General features: G+C 42.9%; 1 protein-coding gene across 3 annotated transcripts in view; it reads right to left on the bottom strand.

Moving 5' to 3' along the window:
- The window catches only part of rps6ka5 (ribosomal protein S6 kinase, polypeptide 5), a 292,840-nt gene that overhangs the window by 27,221 nt on the left and 244,126 nt on the right, over nucleotides 1-21,493 (bottom strand). For 2 of the 3 annotated variants that reach the window (XM_070879669.1, XM_070879671.1), the window contains 4 exons: nucleotides 8,655-8,819; nucleotides 3,799-3,924; nucleotides 3,403-3,536; nucleotides 660-753 (listed from right to left, as the gene is read on the bottom strand). In XM_070879669.1, the coding sequence (XP_070735770.1) occupies nucleotides 660-753; nucleotides 3,403-3,536; nucleotides 3,799-3,924; nucleotides 8,655-8,819 (519 nt within the window). The remainder of the gene's footprint in view (nucleotides 1-659; nucleotides 754-3,402; nucleotides 3,537-3,798; nucleotides 3,925-8,654; nucleotides 8,820-21,493) is intronic. The other variant, XM_070879670.1, reaches the window with a different exon arrangement.

The raw sequence follows: 21,493 nt of genomic DNA on the forward strand, positions 1-21,493 counted from the left end.
CGTTGGGGGCAAGTGGCCATTGGACAATATCGGCCTCGACCCTTCAACAGCTCAAAAAGAAAATGAACTTGTATTTAGATAGCACCTTTCACGTCCCCAAGATCTTTCAATGCACTTCACAGCCAATGAATTACTTTTGAAATGCTGTCTCTGTTGCTTTGTAGGGAAATGCAGACAAGGTCTCACAGACAGCAGTAACATAAATAATCAGTTCATCAGTTTTGCTTAGTATTGGTTGAGGAATAAATGTTGGCCAGGACACTGGGAGAAGTCAACGGTCCTTCAGATAGTGCCATGTGATCTTTTACATCCAACACGGGAGGCAAACGGGACCTTGGTTTAATGTCTCATCTGAAAGATGGAACCCCCGAAAATGCAACACTTTCTCAGAAGCTAGAAATGACGGCGTGCTCCCCCTTCAGCTGAAACATTTATAGTGCCACTACCTCCACAGTATTTGGTGAAACCTGTATTGTTGTAGCCTGAATGCAACATTAATGGCATCGTGATTCTCAAGTTAGTTGATCATTGTTGACCGTTTACCATCAGATGACTCCCACAAGGTTAACAGAATGAGAATATACTATTGCTGGAAGCCCAAAGTGCACTTGAGAGAGTCTCTTAATGCTAGATTGCCAAGGCAATCTTTTGTAGCATACCTGGTCATGATAAACATCATGCAGTTTTACAATGTTAGGGTGCCCTTCACACAGTTTCAAAGCTGCTATCTCCCTTTGAGTGTTAGCTTCCATTCTGTAAAGAGGAATAAAACAAAGTAACATTTTATGAACAGACTGGAATATAGGCTGGTGAGCAAATAGAGACACTCATACTTCCAGGTTAGAAAAGTTCTTTTTAAATTGCTTAATATTGAAACCAAGGTGGAATGGCCACCAATCTGCATATACCACCGTTTAAAGATACGTGTTAACTCCTATCCTACCGGGATACTCAGCCCAGTTTCAGTTTCCATGGTTCCAGTTATTATAATTATGCTTTCTCAAGTCCTATTGCTTCTCGATAAGAAAAGTAAGTGCGCTCAAAGGAACCTATGGTTAAAATGTCATGTACAATTTATAGTTCATTTTCAGATCTGTGGGTACAACACTCAACTAGGGGCACACTAAGGATAATCATTCTGTTAACTGAACTACATTCAACAGTCTAGAACATCTGTTTTGTCAACCTGTGTGTGGCACTATAAGGAGTGAGAGTTTAGCAGATGCCAGTGGGGCTGGAGAATAATGGAGAACATTGCTTTAAGACTTCCTGATGGCTGGTGATAGTGATGCCATAACGGGACAGAGGAAGGCAATTCATTTAGTGGATTTTTTTTGGCTCCTCTTATAAATGGAGAGAAAAGTGGTAAAGTGATGTCTCAGTGTATACACTTAATCCATTCTAGAATATTCATCTCTTTTGCAGTCTTTAGAGTTTAATGAACTTTTACAGAATGAAAAATACAAATACAAATTACTTCAATGTAGGGGACATGATTCAGAAGTTTGCAGATGACACGAAAATTGTCCGTGTGGATGATAGTGAGGAAGAAAGCTGTAGAATGCAGGAAGATATCAATGTAGGTCAGGTGGGCAGAAAAGTGGCAAATGGAATTCAATCCGGAGAAGTGTGAGGTAATGCATTTGGGGAGGGATAACAAGGCAAGGGAATACACAATAAATGATAGGATACCGAGAGGTGCAGAGGAACAGAGGGACCCTGGAGTGCGTGTCCACAGATCCTTGAAAGTAGCAGGACAGGTAGAAAAGGTGGTTATGAAGGTATACGAGATACTTTCTTTTATTAGCCGAGGCATAGAATACAAGAGCTGGGAGGTTATGGTTGAACTGTATAAAACACTAGTTAGGCCACAGCTAGAGTATTGTGTATAGTTCTGGTCACCACATTACAAGAAAAATGTGATTGCACTAGAGAGGGTACAGAGGAGATTTACGAGGATGTTGCCTGGACTGGAGAATTTTAGCTATGAGGAAAGACTGGTTAGGCTGGGGTTGTTTTCTTTGGTACAAAGGAGGCTGAGGGGAGATTTAATTGAGGTGTATAAAATTATGAGGGTCCTAGATAGAGTAGATAGGAAGAACCTATTTCCAAGAGAAGTCAATAACCAGGGGACATAGATTTAAATTAATTGGTAGATGGATTAGAGGGGAGTAGAGAAGAACTTTTTTCACCCAGAGGGTGGTGGGGGTCTGGAACTCACTGCCTGAAAGGGTGGCAGAGGCAGAAACCCGCATCACATTAAAAAATGCTTCAAGTGACGTAACCGACAAGGCTACGGACCAAGAGCTGGAAAATTTGATTAGGCTGGGTAGCTCTTTTTTGGCCAGCACAGACACGATGGGCCGCAATGGCATCCTTGTGTGCTGTATATTTCTATAATTCTATGAAATAACTTGTCAAGTACACTAGGTCTCAAATTAGGAATTCTCACACAGTATTTTAGGCATTGAGCAAGAGTATTGGCAAACATTTATCTTCTCTATTTCCAACACTCCCACTTCTGCTAGCTGACAGAATTTTTTTTAGTTCAAAGAGAATGAGTAAGAACCTTCATAAAACAATGTTGCAATAAATGGTAAGAAATTAATAGAGTACTGGCTTTGATTCAATAGCAAACATCTATTTTAGATTTCAATTAAATGTCCAAAACATGGTGCAAATCTCCAAGTGGAAATTTGTATTGCCACCACTGAAGAACATAAGAATTATCATCAGGAGTAGGTCATACGGCCCTTCGAGCCTACTCCGCCATTCAAATTCATTTTCCTGCCCAATCCCCATATGCTTCGATTCCCCTAGAGTCCATAAACTTATCAATATCAGCCTTGAATATACTCAACTACTCAGCATCCACAGGTCTCTGGGGCAGAGAATTCCAAAGATACACATCCCTCTCTGAAGAAATTCCTCCTCATCTCAGTCTTAAATGGCCGACCCCTTATCCTGAGACTATGCCCCCTAGTTCTAGACACTCTATCCAGGGGAAACAGCCTCTCAGCATCTACCGTGTCAATATCTCTCAGAATCTTATATCTTCCAATGAGATCACCTCTCATTCTTCTCAACTCCAGAGAGTACAGGCCCAATCTGCTTCTTTTGCAATTGTTATCATCTCACATCTGGGTGGTGGTATGAGAATAAGGGACAAATCAAGCCAATTCAATGCCCTAATTGTATATAATTACACAAACATATTTTTAACATTCTTCCTGCCCATACAGCTTTGAATAGAAATAGAATAAGTCTAATATTTGGTTATAGCTGTTTTAGCTTTTAATCACAAAAAAAAATGAATCTGGACGAATAGAATATAAAATTGTGTGAATTAATTTCACTAGGGCCCAGAATACTGGATAAGGACCAATCATGGTTTGGCATTACCTTTTGCTGACAATTTTCACGGCAAAGTCCTGCCCAGTTTTCTTATTCCGACACCTCCTACAGATAGAGAAACTTCCTTCACCAAGTGGACTGTCTTTTAGATCCAGATCATAGTGTTGATAAAATGGGGAATCCTATTTTGGGGGCCGGGGGTTGGGGATGGGGGGGAAAAGAGGAGGAATTAAAAAAGTATTAACTTAAATCTGAGTACAGATATTTTTAAAACAGGATGCATTATAAACTGGAGGTGTCCAGCGTTATCACCTCATTTGTATTACTAACAGTCTTGCAGAAACTAAACTGACAAAAAAGTGATGTCTAAGTGTTGTTCGTTTCATTAAAATGGTGACATACAATAATAAGCTCACAAAGGCATGCACTTAACATGATAAATACCTTCATCATAGCACTGCGTGCGATAGCAGTACTGCCAGGACGATCCACTCCCATATGAAGCTGAATGGGATCAGTCATCACAGCGTTACGTTTGAAGAGAATGGAGGGAGCAATGAAAGAGTAGCCCTGTCAAGAGAATACAAAAAGATATTTCTTTATTCTGAATCTTACATAAAGTTTACAGCACAATAAGGAGGCGATTTGGCCAGTCATGTCTGTGCCAGCTCTTTGCTAGAGCAATACAAAACCTAGCCCACTACCCTGGCTCCTTCCCCATGGCCTTGTATCTTCCTTGTCTTCAAAGTGTTTATCCACTTTTCTCATAAGTCCCTACTTATCTCTCTCTGGCAAAGCTCTAATAACCCTCTGCACAAAGAAATGTCTCCTAATTTCTCTTCCTTCTCTCTTAATTATCATTTTAAATTGAAGACCCCTCATCAGAGATAATAGGCTTTGATGGGTTGAATCGTGAATACATTCATAATTTTGAACCTAGCATCAACAGCGGTTTAAGAATGTCGACAAGGCATAGGCAATAAATGTGGCCTTGTAACTGTTGCCCACGAGAATAAAATTTAAAATCTCTATTAAATCTCTTCTTAACCTTCTCTGCTTCAATGGAGATAGTTCCAGCCTCTCAAAGTCTCTTCTGATAACTATAGTTTCTCATCCAGGAGGTATCAGCCTGATGGATCTATGGCTTTAATGTCTTTTCTATAAAGGGACAGCCAAAACTGCTGATGGTGTTCTGAGTGTGGCCTAATCATTGACTTATACAAATTTATTATCTCTTTGCTCTTATGCTCTAGGCCCAGATTTATAAACCTCTACAGGCTTTTTTTTAAATAAATGGTTTTATCTACCTGCACTATGTGCAAATTATGTATTTGAAGCTCTTCATTTCTCTCCTCATCCACATTCTTCAACATCTTTCCTTTGAGTTTATACTCCTATTCATTGCTTTTCCTTCCAAAATGTACCGCCTCACACTGCATTGTATCTGCCTGCCCATTCCATGAGCCTATTTTCTGCTGAATTCTATTACAGTCCCTTCTCACTGGTTGACAAACTTATTGAAATTTGCTGATGACACAAAAGTATCATGGTCCCTATGCCCATATGTAAAAAAATAATGGGCACAAGTGAGGTTTTTCCCATCCCTGGGACCAAAAAATGCTTGAGCTTTACAAAACATCTATAAAATCAAAAACTGTCCACAGAGGGACAGCTTGAGACTATCAATTGCTGACTAAGTACAGACTAAACCATCTTCCATTTTAGTGAAATGAAATGATAGAAGTAGGTTGAACTGCATGATTCATCTTTCAAAATGAGTCCCCCATAATATTGTTCCGCAAAAAGTCAAGCATTTTTGCTCATCCACTTCTAAAACTGTTTCCAGCACCCATACACCACCAGCTGAAGCTCCCCCACATCAGAATGAATTTGGCATAAACTTGCTGGGTAATTATCGCACTGCCAGCTTTACACCCACAAACAAGGTCAAAACCCAAGGTTAAACCCACTTTCTGGGTGTAAATACGTCAGACCAGAATTTAATACTGATGTTCACAGGAAGCTTTGTCGTCAACAGCGCTAAACATTGTTATCATTTTACCTCCACGGGTTTGATCACATTTCAAGATACCACCTGCAAGAGCGGTGAAATAACAACTTTTTATCTATCTATGCTTTTTAATTAAACTTCTGGTGCTTCAATCCCCCTTTCAAATAATTCTACGAGCAGTATATCTGTTTTTAAAATTTCTTGCAGTATCTCATTTGCTAATTGTTGTCACTGGGAATTTACTAAACCACAACGGTGAGCTTATAAAAATTTCATGGCAAGTTCATATTAACTGTGGAAAAACAACCAGCAGCACAATTACGATTCCATCCTTCCAAAGTTAGGCTAGGTCTGGAGAGAGCAATTTAAGACGAGAATGAATTAAAAGTATCACATGGGAAACAAATATAGAACTTTGAAGGGTGAGGGGGAGAAAGAAGGGGAGGAGAGGGGGGACGGGGAAGAGAGAGAGTAGGAGGAAAGAGAAGGGAGAGAGTATAGAAAACATAGAAAATAGGAGCAAGAGTAGGCCATTCGGCCCTTCAAGCCTGCACCGTCATTCAATATGATCATGGCTGATCCTCTATTTCAACACCATATTTTCTCCTGCCTTTTCCCCATACTCCTTCATGCCTTTTGTGTCAAGAAATCTATTTATCTTCTTCTTAAATATATTCAGTGACTTGGCCTCTACAGCCTTCTGTGGTAGAGAATTCCACAGGTTCACCACCCTCAGTGAAAAAAATTTCTCCTCATCTTGGTCCTAAATTTCCTACTTAGTAGTGGGGAAAATGCTTGAAGCTATCATTAAGGAAGAAATAGCGGGACATCTGGATAGGAATAGTGCAATCAAGCAGACGCAACATGGATTCATGAAGGGGAAATCATGTTTAACTAATTTACTGGAATTCTTTGAGGATATAACGAGCGTGGTGGATAGAGGTATACCGATGGATGTGGTGCATTTAGATTTCCAAAAGGCATTCGATAAGGTGCCACACAAAAGGTTACTGCAGAAGATAAAGGTACGCGGAGTCAGAGGAAATGTATTAGCATGGATCGAGAATTGGCTGGCTAACAAAAAGCAGAGAGTCGGGATAAATGGGTCCTTTTCGGGTTGGAAATCGGTGGTTAGTGGTGTGCCACAGGGATCGGTGCTGGGACCATAACTGTTTACAATATACATAGGTGACCTGGAAGAGGGGACAGAGTGTAGTGTAACAAAATTTGCAGATGACGCAAAGATTAGTGGGAAAGCGGGTTGTGTAGAGGACACAGAGGGGCTGCAAAGAGATTTAGATAGGTTAAGCGAATGGGCTAAGGTTTGGCAGATGGAATACAATGTCGGAAAGTGTGAGATCATCCACCTTGGGGGAAAAAAAAAAACAGTAAAAGGGAATATTATTTGAATGGGGAGAAATTACAACATGCTGCAGTGCAGAGGGACCTGGGGGTCCTTGTGCATGAATCCCCAAAAATTAGTTTGCAGGTGCAGCAGGTAATCAGGAAGTCGAATGGAATGTTGGCCTTCATTGCAAGAGGGATGGATTACAAAAGCAGGGAGGTCCTGTTGCAACTGTACAGGGTATTGGTGAGGCCGCACATGGAGTACTGCGTGCAGTTTTGGTCACCTTACTCAAGGAAGGATATACTAGCCTTGGACGGGGTACAGAGACGATTCACTAGGCTGATTCCGGAGATGAGGGGATTACCTTATGATGATAGATTGAGTAGACTGGGTCTTTACTCGTTGGAGTTCAGAAGGATGAGGGGTGATCTTATAGAAACATTTAAAATAATGAAAGGGATAGACAAGATAGAGGCAGAGAGGTTGTTTCCACTGGTCGGGGAGACTAGAACTAGGGGGCACAGCCTCAAAATACAGGGGAGCCAATTTAAAACCGAGTTGAGAAGGAATTTCTTCTCCCAGAGGGTTGTGAATCTGTGGAATTCACTGCCCAAGGAAGCAGTTGAGGCGGGTAAGTGGAGCTGAGTCCACAGCCAGATCAGCCATGATCTTTTTGAATGGCGGAGCAAGCTCAAGGGGCTAGATGGCCTACTCCTGTTCCTAATTCTTATGTTATGTTCTTATGTTATGTATCCTGAGACTGTGACTCCTTGTTCTAACTTCCCAGCCAGGGGAAACACCCTCCCCGCATTGAGTTTGTCCAACCCGGTCAGAATTTTATACGTTTCAATGAGATACCCTCTCATTCTTCCTACTCTAGTGAATACAGGCCTAGTTGACCCTATCTCTCCTCATAAGAGAGTCCTGCCATCCCAGGAATCAATCTGGTGAATCTTAGCTGCACTCCCTCCATGGCAAGTATATCCTTTCTTAGGTAAGGAGAGCAGGTATGAGGGAAGTGGAGAGAGGAGAGGGAGAGGGGAGGGAAGTGGAGAGGGGAGAGGGAGAGGGGAGGGAAGTGGAGAGAGGAGAGGGAGAGGGGAGGGAAGTGGAGAGAGGAGAGGGAGAGGGGAGGGAAGTGGAGAGAGGAGAGGGAGAGGGGAGGGAAGTGGAGAGAGGAGAGGGAGAGGGGAGGGAAGTGGAGAGAGGAGAGGGAGAGGGGAGGGAAGTGGAGAGAGGAGAGGGAGAGGGGAGGGAAGTGGAGAGAGGAGAGGGAGAGGGGAGGGAAGTGGAGAGAGGAGAGGGAGAGGGGAGGGAAGTGGAGAGAGGAGAGGGAGAGGGGAGGGAAGTGGAGAGAGGAGAGGGAGAGGGGAGGGAAGTGGAGAGAGGAGAGGGAGAGGGGAGAGAAGTGGAGAGAGGAGAGGGAGAGGGGAGGGAGAGGGGAGGGAAGTGGAGAGAGGAGAGGGAGAGGGGAGGAGAGGGGAAGGGGAAAGAGGAGGTAAGAGGAGAGAGGAGGGAAGGGAATGAAAAGGCATGAAAAGCACAACTGTTTAACAACATGGGCATTGCCAGGATTGGATGTGTGAGAAAAGAATGATCTTAACTTGCAATGGTCACTAAGCCAGGGTCATAACCAATAAACATTCAGTTGTGTATTGGGCACAAGTGCCGACTCATTTGTATCTTTTCTCATGATTTTAGGCTCTTACTTGCCCTTTGGTTACTGAAGTCTGTTCCTACCACTTGCAGCAGCTGAAGGGTTGATTGACCATTTAGCAAACCTGTGGATTAAACTTTGATCTATGAAGTTGGACAAAAGAACAGTTTGAAAACAATGTTTATTTTTCTTAAGTTTTTCCAAAAAGTTTTTGAAAGTGGCAGGCCAAATGTCCTCCAAAAAATCTAATTTAAAAGCTGCAACACTGTTCCAACAAAGCTCACCTGAAAGATCCTATCGGAGTTCTGAGGCAACGCAGCAGGCGAGTATGTAGGGTCCATTTCCGTGAACTCTTCAGCAAAATTGCTAACATCCAACTCATCTCTGATAACCGGTTTAAATGGAGCTTCGATGCTTTTGGCAGCTAACTCATCCCAGTTTATTTTCTGCTGATATGAAAAGCAGAATAGAGGAGTTTACTAACAACAACTTACATTTATATAGCTCCTTTAACGTAGTAAAACACCCTGAGCATAGAAATAAAATGTGGCAAATCTATCTGATCAGGTATTAATTACAATTAATAACTGCAATTCCAGGTACTGAAAAATTCATACAATATGCTCCATCTAAAATGTATTGGAAGACTTGTATTTATACAGCGCCTTTCATGATCACCAGACGTCCAAAGCGCTTTACAGCCAAAGAAGTAAAACATTTTTTTGAAGTGTAGTCAATGCTGTAATGTGGGAAACGCAGCAGCCAATTTGCACACAGCAAACTTCCACAAACACCAATGCGACAATGACGAGATAATCTGTTTTAGTGATGTTGATTGAGGGATAAATATTAGCCAGTAGACGGGGGATAACTCCCCTGCACTTCTTCAAAATAGTGCCGTGGGATCTTTTACGTCCACCTGAGAGCAGACTTGGTTTAATGCCTCATCCGAAAGACGGCGCCTCCAACAGTGCAGCTCTCCCTCAGTACGGCACTGAAGTGTCAGCCTCACTTTTTTATGCTCAAGTCTCTGGAGTGGGACTTGAACCCACAACCTTCTGACTCAGAGGCGAGAGTACTACCCACTGAGCCACATACACAAAAAAGATTTAGTTACTTCCCACAAACAATTCTTAAAATTTTAACAAAACTGTAATATCTAACTAATAGCTTGTTTTACTTTTTAACCTCCAATTTTCTCTCCCGCCCCAGGCACTGACTTCTCAGTTCAGTATGGTTCCGCAGGCACCAGTCGCCCTCCAATGGATACCACAAGTGGCTGTTGCTCACGTGTAAGGCTTGCGTCAGCAGACTATTCGACTGAAGGAAACATCATAGCCGAGCCCTAGCCTATACACGCCCACTTACAGCAGGCATTACTGGATGGGGATTAGGAAAGGGAACCCTGGCTGACTTTTCTCTTGCTAACCTGGACAACTGAAGCCAATCAGTGCCTCTGCTATTTGGGCACAGATGAGGGAAATCAGACATAGGAGCTAGAATTTGAAAAGATTAATTCTGGATTGCAGGATCATCCTCTGCATCTCTCTTACACAGTGCAGATGAACAGAAAAAAAACACTGCAAAATTATTATGGATATATTAACTGTCACAGCTGTCATTTATTTTTCCAGTCGAACATTAAATGAAGGGTATGATCAGCTGATTATCTTGCACACTCTCTCTCGCGACAGTTGGAACTAGTGCTCTCCACTCTCCATCTCCTCCGACAGTTGGAACTGGTGTTCTCCACTCTCTCCATCTCCTTCGACAGTTGGAACTCTCCCACTCTCTCTCCTCCTCCTCCATGGTGCTGGAGACCATTCAAGTGTGGGGGGGCGGGAAGAGAAAGGGAATGTAGTTGTGGTAGGGGACAGTATAGTCAGAGGGATAGATACTGTTCTCTTCAGCCGCAACTGGGAGTTCCAACGGTTCTTTGCCTGCCCAGTGCCAGGATTAAAACAACTCTTCGCGTCTGGAAAAGACTTGAAGTGAGAAAGGGAGGATCCAGTTGTCGTGGTCGAAGTAGTAGCCAACGACAGAGGTAGAACTAGGAATGAGGTTCTGCTGAGAGTTTGAGGAGTTGGGGTCCAAATTAAAAAGCGGAACCTCAAAGGTAATAATCTCTGAATTGTTACTGAGTCACGCATAGGAGTATGACATAGTAATAAGCAGGTTAGTAGGTTAAATGCGTGGCTAAAAGAGTGGTGTGGGAGGTAGGGGTTTTGCTTCAAGGGGCACTGGCACCATTATTGGGAAAGGAGGGAACTGTTCCATTGGGACAGGCACCACTTAAACCAGCTGGAATCAGTGTCCTGACGAGCTGAATAACTTAGGGCAGTAGATAGGGCTTTAAACTAATGAAAGCGGGGGTTGGAGGATTCAGTAAAGAGTACATTTAAAAGCAGGAGAAATATCAAAACTCTGGAGCAGAGCAGAGTTTTGGGTAAAAATAAGCTGAGTGGGTCAGGAAGGGACAGAGAGTATCTAAGGTATTAGGGCATGAGTGACTAAGGTGACATCAGGGAAAAATAGAAAAAAGGCAAAACTAAAGGCACTATATCTGAATGCGCGAAGCATTCGCAACAAAATAGATGAATTAATAGCGCAGATAGAAAGTAATAGATAGAGCCAATAGCCATTACGGAGACATGGTTGCAAAGTGACGAAGATTGGAGTTAAATATTCCAGGATAGTTCATCTTTAGAAGAGATAGGCAAATTGGAAAAAGAGGAGGGGTAGCACTGATAATAAAGTGAGAAAGGAGCTTAGCTCCGAAAATCAAGAAGTAGAATCAGTTTGGGTGGAGCTAAGCAAGGGGCAGAAAACATTGATGGGAGTTCTTTATAGGCCCTCAAAATGTCGTTGTAATGTAGGATAGAGGAAATTAGAGGCGCATATAAAAAGGGTAAGGCGGTAATCATGGGGGACTTTAATAAACATATAGACTGGGCAAACCAAATTTGCAGCAATAGTGTGGAGGGCGAATTCATGGAATGTATACAAGATAGCTTTCTAAATCAGTATGTTGAGGAACCAACCAAGGAGCAGGCTATTTTAGATATAGTATTGTGCAATGAAAAAGGGTTGTAAAGGGACCTTTAGGGAAGATAGAATTTTATATTCAGTTTCAAAGTGATTTAGTTAAATCCGAAACTAGGGTCTTAAATCTAAACAAAACAAACTACGTAGGTATGAGGGGCGAGTTGGCTAAGGTAGGTTGGGAAACTACATTAAAAGGTAGACGAGTAATGGCTAGCATATAAAGAATACATAATTTACAACACATATACATTCCTTTAAGGCACAAAAATCCTACAGAAAAAGTGGTCCAACCGTGGCTAACAAGAGAAGTTACAGATAGTATTAGATCAAAGAAAGAGGCTTATAATGTTGCCAAAAAGATTTTAGGATTCATCAAAGGAGGACCAAGAAATTGATCATGAAATGGAAAATTGAATGTGAGAGTAAACTAGCGAGAGACATAAAAACAGACGGTAAAAGCTTTCATAGGTATATAAAAAGGAAAACATTAACAAAAGTAAATATGGGTCCATTAGAGGCTGAGAAAGGAGAAATTATAATGGGGAATAAGGACATGGCAGAGAAATTAAATAAATACTTTGAGTCTGTCTTCATGGAAAATGCAAAAAACCTCCCAGAAATAGTGGAATTAATGGGACTGAAAGACGATAAATCCCCTGGATCTAATGGTCTACATCCTAGAGTTTTGAAAGAGGTGGCCGTAGAAATAGTGGATGCATTGGTTGTCATCTTCCAAAATTCCATACATTCTGGAACAGTTCTCGTGGATTGGAAGATAGCAAATCCACTATTTAAGAAAGGAGCGAGTGAGAAAACGGGGAATGACAGACCAGTTAGCCTGGCATTGGTGGTAGGAAAATTGCGAGAATCCATTAAGGACGTGGCAGGGCACTAGAAAATAATAATAGGATTGGGCAGAGTCAACATGGATTTATGAAAGGAAAATCATTTTTGACAAATCTGGTGGAGTTTTTTGAGGTTGTAACTAGCAGAATAGATAAGGGGAAACCAGTAGATGTGGTGTATTTGGATTTTCAGAAGGCATTCGACAAGGCGCCAAACAAAATGATGGCTTATGGGATTGGAGATAATATACTTGCATGGATTGAGGATTAATTAACCGACAGAAATTCAGAGAGTAGGAATAAACGTGTCATTTTAGGGTTGGCAGATTGTAACTAGTGGGGTACTGCAAGGATCAGTGCTTGGGCCTCAGCTATTCACAATCTATATCAATGATTTGGATGAGGGGACCAAATGTAATATATCCAGGTAGCTGATGATACAAAGCTAGGTGGGACTGTAAGTTGTGAGGATGCAAAGAGACTTCAAGGGGATATAGGCAGGCTAAGTGAATGGGCAAGAACATGGCAATTGAAATACAATGTGGAGAAATATGAAGTTATCCATTTTGGTAGGAAAAATGGAAAGAAAGTATTTTTTAAAATGGTAAAGAGATTGGGACATGTTGGTGTTCAGAGGGACCTGGGTGTCTTTGTTCACAAATCACTGAAAGTTAACATGCAGGTACAGCAAGCAATTAAGAAAGCAAATGGTATATTGGTCTTTATTACAAGAGGATTTGAGTACAAGAGTAAAGATATCTTAGTGCAATTATATAGGGCCCTGGTGAGACCATACCTGGAGTATTGTGTACAATTTTGGTCTCCTTACCCAAGGAAGGAAATGCTTGCCATAGAGGGAATGCTACGAAGGTTCACCAAACTGATTCCTGGGATCAGGAGGATTGTCCTATCAGGAGAGAGTGAGGAGACTAGGCCTATATTCTCCAGAGTTTAGATGAATGAGAGGTGATCTCATTGAAACATACAAAATTATTACAGGGCTTGACAGGGTAGATGCAGGGAGGATGTTTCCCCTGGCTGGGGAGTCTAGAACCAGGGGTCACAGTCTCCAAATAAGGGGTCATAAGAACACAAGAAATAGGAGCAGGAGTAGGCCATTTGGCCCCTCAGGCCTGCTCCGCCATTTAATAAGATCATGGCTGATCTGATCATGGACTCAGCTCTACTTCTCTGCCCGCTCCCAATAACCCTTTATTCCCGTATCGCTCAAAAATCTGTCCATCTCCGTGTTAAATATATTCAATGACCCAGCCTCCACAGCTCTCTGGGGCAAAGAGTTCCACAGATTTACAACCCTCAGAAGAAATTCCTCCTCACCTCAGTTTTAAATGGGCGGCCCCTTATTCTGAGACTATGCCCCTTAGTTTTAGTTTTTCCCTATAAGTGAAAAAATTCTCTCTGCATCCACCTTGTCAAGCCCCCTCGTTATCTTATAAGTTTCAATAAGATCACCTCTCATTCTTCTGAACTCCAATGAGTATCATCCAAACCTACTCAACCTATCTTCATAAGTCAACCCCCTCATCTCCGTAATTAACCGAGTGAACATTCTCTGAACAGCCTCCAATGCAAGTATATCCTTCCTTAAATATGAAGACCAAAACTGTACGCAGTACTCCGTGGCCTCACCAATACCCTGTACAATTGTAGCACGACTTCTCTACTTTTATACTTTATCACCCTTACAATAAAGGCCAACATTCCATTCGCTTTCCTCATTACTTGCTGTACCTGCATACTAACTTTTTGTGTTTCATGCACAAGAACTCACAGGTCCCTCTGTACTGAAGCACTTTGCAATTTTTCTCCATTTAAATTATAATTTGCTTTTATATTTTTTCTACCAAAGTGGATAACTTCACATTTTCCTACATTATACTCCATCTGTCAAATTTTTGCCCACTTAGCCTGTCTATACCCTTTTGCAGATTTTTTGTGTCCTCCTCACAATTTGCTTTCCCACCCATCTTTGCATCATCAGCAAACTTGGCTACATTACACTCTGTCCCTTCATCCAAGTAATTAATATAAATTGTAAATAGTTGAGGCCCCAGCACCGATCCCTGCGGCACCCCACTCATTGCTGTTTGCCAACTGGGAAAAACCCGTTTATCGCAACTCTGTTTTCTGTTAGTTAGCCAATTCTTAATCGATGCTAATATATTACCCCCCAACCCCGTGAACTTTTATATTGTGCAGTAACCTTTTATGTGGCACCTTATTGAATGCCTTCTGGAAATCAAAATACACCACATCCACTGGTTCCCCTTTATCCACCCTACTCGTTACATCCTCAAAGAATCCCAGCAAATTTGTCAAACATGATTTCCCTTTTATAAAACTGTGCTGATTCTGGTTGATTGAATTATGCTTTTCCAAATGTCCTGCTACTGCTTCCTTAATAATGGACTCCAGCATTTTCCCAACGACAGATGTTAGGCTAACTGGTCTATAGTTTCCTGCTTTCTTCTGCCTCCTTTTTTTTTTAAAATAGGGGCGTTACATTTGCAATTTTCCTATCTGCTGGGACCTCCACAGAATCCAGGGAAGTTTGGTAGAGTACAACCAATGCATCCACTATCTCTGCAGTCACTTCGTTTAGGACCCCAAGGAAGACACAAATAACCTTGCGGAAATACTAGGGGGTTCGAGGGTCTAGCGAAAAGAAGGAACTGAAGGAAATCCTTATTAGTCAGGAAATTGTGTCAGGGAAATTGATGGGATTGAAGGCCGATAAATCCCCAGGGCCTGATAGTCTGCATCCCAGAGTACTTAAGGAAGTGGCCCTAGAAATAGTGGATGCATTGGTGATCATTTTCTAACAGTCCATTGACTCTGGATCAGTTCCTCTGGACTGGAGGGAAGCTAATGTAACACCACCTTTTAAAAAAAAAAGGAGAGAAGAGGGAAAACGGGGAATTATAGACCGGTTAGTTTGACGTCGGTGGTGGGGAAAATGTTGGAATCAATTATTAAAGATGAAATAGCAGCGCATTTGGAAAGCAGTGACAGGATCGGTCTAAGTCAGCATTGCTTCACAAATCTTCTAGAATTTTTTGAGAATGTAACTAGTAGAGTGGGACAAGTGAATGTGGTGTATTTGGACTTTCAAAAGGCTTTTGACAAGGTCCCACACAAGAGATTGGTGTGCAAAATTAAAGCACATGGTATTGGGGATAATGTATCGATGTGGATAGAGAACTGTTTGGCAGACAGGAAGCAGGGAGTTGGAATAAACGGGTCCTTTTCAGAATGGCAGGCAGTGACCAATGGGGTGCCGCAGGGTTCAGTGCTGGGACCCCAGCTATTTACAATATACATCAATGATTTAGATGAAGGAATTGAATGTAATATCTCCAAGTTTGCAGATGACACTAAGCTGGATGGCGGTGTGAACTGTGAGGAGGATGCTAAGAGACTACAGGGTGACTTGGACAGGTTAGGTGAGTGGGCAAATGCATGGCAGATGCAGTATAATGTGAGGTTATCCACTTGGGTGGAAAAAAACAGGAAGACAGAATATTATCTGGATGGTGACAGATTAGGAAAAGGGGAGGTGCAACGAGACCTGGGTGTCATGGTACATCAGTCACTGAAGTTTGGCATGCAGGTACAGCAGGCGGTGAAGGTGGCAAATGGCATGTTGGCCTTCATAGCTAGAGGATTTGAGTATAGGAGCAGAGAGATCTTACTACAGTTATACAGAGCCTTGGAGAGGCCACACCTGGAATACTGTGTTCAGTTTTGGTCCCCTAATCTGAGGAAGGACATTCTTGCTATTGAGGGAGTACAGTGAAGGTTCACCAGATTGATTTCTGGGATGGCAGGACTGACATATGAGGAGAGACTGGATCAACTGGGCTTGTATCCACTGAAGTTTAAAAGAATGAACTGATAGAAACAAATAAAATTCTAGAGGCAGGAAGAATGTTCCCGTTGCTGGGGAGCTCCAGAACCAAGGGTCACAGTCTAAGAATAAGGGGCAAGCTATTTAGGACCGAGATGAGGAGAAACTTCTTCACTCAGAGAGTGGTTAACCTGTGGAATTCTCTACCGCAGAAAGTTGTTGAGGCCAGTTGTTGAGAAAGTTCTTGAGGCCAGTTCGTTAGATATATTCAAAAGGGTGTTAGATATGGCTCTTACGGCCAAAGGGATTAAGGGGTATGGAGAGAAAGCAGGAAAGGGGTACTGAGGTTGAATGATCAATCATGATCTTATTGAATGGCAGTGCAGGCTCAAAGGGCCGAATGGCCTGTTCCTGCACCTAATTTCTATGTTTTCACGCAAGAAATCAGGTCCAGGGTACTTGTTCACCTTTAGTCCCATTATTTTACCGAGTACTATGGTTGGCCATTTGGAACGGATGAGAAATTTCTTCACTCAGAGGGTGGTGAATCTTTGGAATTCTCTACCCCAGAGGGCTGTAGAGGCTCAGTTGTTGAGTATATTTAAGACAGAAATCGATAGATCTTTGAATATTAAGGAATGAAGGGAAATAGGGATAGTGCAGGAAAGTGGAGTTGAGGTAGAAGATCAGCCATGATCTAGCTGAATAGCTGGCTCGAGGGCTGAAAGGTCTACTCCTGCTCCTAATTATTATGTTCTGATGTTCACTGCAAATTATGTGCACAACAGATCACTTTCGCTTCTTTAATCTTAGATGCCGGAGGTGCCCTCTTTCATGAGATATTAAACTGAGGCTCTGTCTGCCCTCTCAGGTGGACATAAAAATCCCATGGCACTATTCGGAGAAGAGTAGGGGAGTTTTTCCTGGTGTTCTAGCCAATGTCGATCCCTAAAAAAACAGATTATCTGATCATTTATATTTCATTGCCGTCTGTGGGACTTTGCTGTGTGCAAATTAGCAGCCAGGTTTCCTTCATTACAATAGTGACTACACTTCAAAAAGTACTTCACTGCCTGTAAAGCGCTTTGGGACATCCTAAGGTTATGAAAGGTACTATAGAAATGCAAATTCTTTCTTTCTTTCACAGATATACGTACGACAATTTTCTGTCCACTATTTGAATGGAGCATTAACTTGTTTAAAATATTGCAAATAATAATTAATAGCCTACGGATTTAATGACATTCTACCTTTGAACTATTTAAACATAGCCCTATACGTTATACACACCTACGGATTTAATGACATTCTACCTTTGAACTATTTAAACATAGCCCTATACGTTATACACATTCAGTCCAGCAATTGTTTTTGACAGTAGTATTGTATAGCAAAAGCGGTACAAAACCATGCAGAACAGGATGGTCCAGCCAGGTTCAATCACTGCTTTCAGTTGAGCTAGCTAGGAGGGAAAAGAGAAGACAACCAGTGCCAAAAACGCTGGAATAGCTTGGTCGCGGCAGCAAGAGTAAGTTGCATTTTACTTTTTATATTTGCATTACTGATGCATGCAAATATTTATTATAACAATGAATCTCCTGCATTGAATGTAAGTTTGTCATTCATATGTATTACGTAAACCATGTTAACAGTAAGTGCATTTTATATCTTATATTTTACTGACGAAAATTTTTATTAGAGCAATGAATCTCCTGCATTGAATCTAAGTTTGTCATTCATAAATGTATTGCGTAAACCATGTTAAGATCCGGACAGTGCTCTGAACCAGCAACATGTAACATTTTAAACTATTCTGACCTCAAGATACTACCTAGTCAATTAGCTTATGCTGTGTTATTTTCTCGTTGGAGAAGGTATCTATCAACCGTGCCGAGCAAAGGCGGACGGGAGGGCGGCTCTGCTCACATTCAGCCCATGACAGAAATAGAGGAGCGTGCAGCCGCGCTGATTGGCAATGAGAGCCGTTCAGCAACCACCCGCGGTCTGGCGGAGCCCAGCCATGCGTCTCGTGAGTAATGTGTAATGTGTCAAACAGTATTAAAAACTTAAGTTACTAATCTAATGTCCTGTAATTATAATGCAATATGCAAAATACTTGTAACGAACTTATGATATACTAACGATATACTAACGATGTCACGTCATCATGCATGCATGCATCCCTTGTGCATAAGAAGCAGGGGATGCAGCCGCTACAGCTTTCTGGGGTAGTGAAAAGTATTGATATGTAATGTCTCTTGGTAATGTTCACTGTTATGTTCTAATAAGCTCATGTGTGTTTTTAAGGTCAACCTGATACGCTCGTTCACATCCAGCTGGCACCAGCAGCTTCACCGACACCCTCGGAGGAGGAAGGAGAAGGAGCTGGAGCACATTCCTCACCTCGAGGAGATAGGAGGAGGACGAGGAGGAGGAGCAGGATGACGAGCAGGAGCTCCTGCACGAGCCGTCCATTGTTATGGGGGGGGGGAAATGAACCTGCGGTCATCTCCGTTGAGAGGGAAGAGGCACCGGGACCAAGTGATGTGCAGCCGGCAACATCAAGGTGCACCATATTGCTCATGCCAACCCCACGGAGGCCGGGTCAGCGAGGTCAGCAATCGCCTACCTCGGACAGGCAGACGGAGTGCTTGATCTCCCTGTGCACGGAGACGGTCGCGCTAGGTTGCGAGTTTATCCAGGAGTTCCATCAGTTCTCCACACAATTCCACAACTGGTCTGTTATGCAAACGGCGTTAGTACGGCAGACCTAGGAGGGGATCAGAGAACAGACTGACGCAACCAATGCCCTTCAGCATGCGTCGCTGGCTGGACACGCGCTGCACCCCAAGGTGTCGTGTTGGGTCCAAGTGCAACCCCAAGCACTCAAGCGAGTATAGAGGATACAGTTCCTCTGGACTCGGAAGACGAACAGCATGTTTCTTTGTCTTCCACGCCGACACTGCCACCACGGCAGGAAATCTTGCTGTTGCCCGCTGCATGCCAGCTTCGTCTCGGTCTGCGGGGACCAAAAAGGGCGGGTGGTGTTAAAACACAGGGTGGTAAAGGACCTGGAGAGAAACGTGGCCGCAGGTAGGGAGGAGGGTTGTGTTTTCAATCTAAAATGTTACATTGTTTGTACGTTCATTATTGTTTGGGGTGGGTGGGAGTGTTGATAAAATAATTTTTAAAAATCGTTGTTTATAAATATTTTTTTTTTTTACTGGTTTCAATCTCTTATAGTTCGGTTAAGCATAACATTTAAACAATTGTTCTGCAGTTGTTGTGCATTCTATTATTATAACAAGTTTACTTAAGTTAAGCATTAATGCAAATGCCAGAATAGGCAAGGCAAAAACGTAACTCAACACAAATGGAACTTTTGTTTAACCGTAACCGTAACTGTAAATGTGACTATCCCCAATGTAACTTCATGCAAAGCGTTCATAAATGAGCTGCTAACGCATCAGCTTAGCAGCTGCGTAATCGCCACTGGGTACTGGTCTTCTGGGGGTTGGGGGTGGGGGACCATGGCTAGATCGCCAGGCTGATTGGCCTCCCCGAGGTCCTCACCAGCCACCTCTTTCTCCTCGCTGGCTGGCTCTTCTGTCTACCCTTCTTCTGGAGGTGGACCTGCAGCCCCATCTGGCATTAGCTGTCCTCTCCTTATTGCTAGGTTATGCCGCATGCAACACACCACAATAAACTCAGTGACCTGGTCAGAGTGGTACTGCAGGCTGTCACCAGAATGGTCCAGGCATCTGAAGCGCTGCTTTAGGATTCCAATTGTCTTTTCGGCGATGTTGCGTGTCACTATGTGGCCTTCACTGTAATGTTTCTCTGCTTCAGTGACGGAATTACGCAGTGGGGTCATCAGCCAACTCGCAAGGCCATATTCCTTATCCCCCAGCATCCAACCGTGACCTTCTGGCTGATTGACACACAGGTCAGGGACAGCACTCTCACATAGGATGTGCACATTATGGATGCTGCCAGGAAATGTAGCATTATTTGGTTGTGGTCGACAACAAGTTGCACATTCAGGGAGTGGAATTCCTTTCTGTTACGAAACTCCGCCGCGTTCTTTAAAGGGGCTTTAAGGGCAATGTGCATGCAGTCTATTGCTCCCTGCACCTTGGGGAAGTCTGCTATTCTCGAGAAACCTAAAGCCCTCCCGGTCTGTGCCTCCCTGGTCATAGGGAAGCTTAGAGGGAGGTCTTACAGGGCCTTAGTTGTACAGGGCCTTAGTAAGGCCACACCTGGAATATTGTGTTCAGTTTTGGTCTCCTAATCTGAGGAAGGACGTTCTTGCTATTGAGGGAGTGCAGCGAAGGTTCATCAGACTATTCCCGGGATGGCAGGACTGACATATGAGGAGAGACTGGATCGACTGGGCTTGTATCCATTGGAGTTTAGAAGAATGAGAGGGGATCTCAAAGAAACATATAAAATTCTGATGGGAATGGGACAGGTTAGAGGACCGAGATGGAGAGAAACTTCTTCACTCAGAGAGTGGTTAGCCTGTGGAATTCCCTACCGCAGAAAGTTGTTGAGGCCAGTTCGTTACATATATTCAAAAGGGTGTTAGATATGGCCCTTACGACCAAAGGGATCAAGGGGTGTGGAGAGAAAGCAGGAAAGGGGTACTGAGGTTGAATGATCAATCATGATCTTATTGAATGGTGGTGCAGGCTCTAAGGGCCGAATGGCCTGCTCCTGCACCTAATTTCTATGTTTCTATAAAGTCCATCCTGCGAGTGTAAAGAGCTTCAGTCACCTACCAAATGCAGCAGTGTATGGCGTGCTGAGAAATACGACAGATGTCGCCTGCTGAAGCCTAAAAGGATCCCGATGCATAGAAGGCTAGGGCTGCAGTAACCGTCACCTCAATGGACAGTGCGGTTCTGATGGTGCTGGAAGGCTGCAAATCCCCCTTGACGAGCTCGTAAATCTTATCGATGACCTCCTTCTGGAAACGCAGCCTCCTAAGACATGCGTTTTCAGACAAGTTGAGGTAAGATTACGTGTCTTTGTACCTTCGTTGGCTGTATGCTTGCCTCCTCTGTCTCCGTCTACGCATTACTCTGCCACCTCTTCGATTGATCCTTTCAGAAACCAGCTTGTGAGCAGTTACGAGTAATGGCGTAGAAAGCATAGGCCCCATCACTATCAATAATTATTTTCACTTGCTATAAATGCACTTTTCACTAAAAAATGCCGAATCGATTAAACTACTCTCTCTATACAAGCCTCAGTCTAACACTGTACCAGTCTCAGTCTAATACTATTCCAGCCCCAGTCTAACACGAGGCCCCATCACTATCAATAATTATTTTTGCTTGCTAAAAATGCACTTTTCACTAAA

This window comes from Pristiophorus japonicus, chromosome 4 (genome assembly GCF_044704955.1).
Source record: "Pristiophorus japonicus isolate sPriJap1 chromosome 4, sPriJap1.hap1, whole genome shotgun sequence".
Taxonomy (NCBI): Eukaryota; Metazoa; Chordata; class Chondrichthyes; family Pristiophoridae; genus Pristiophorus; species Pristiophorus japonicus.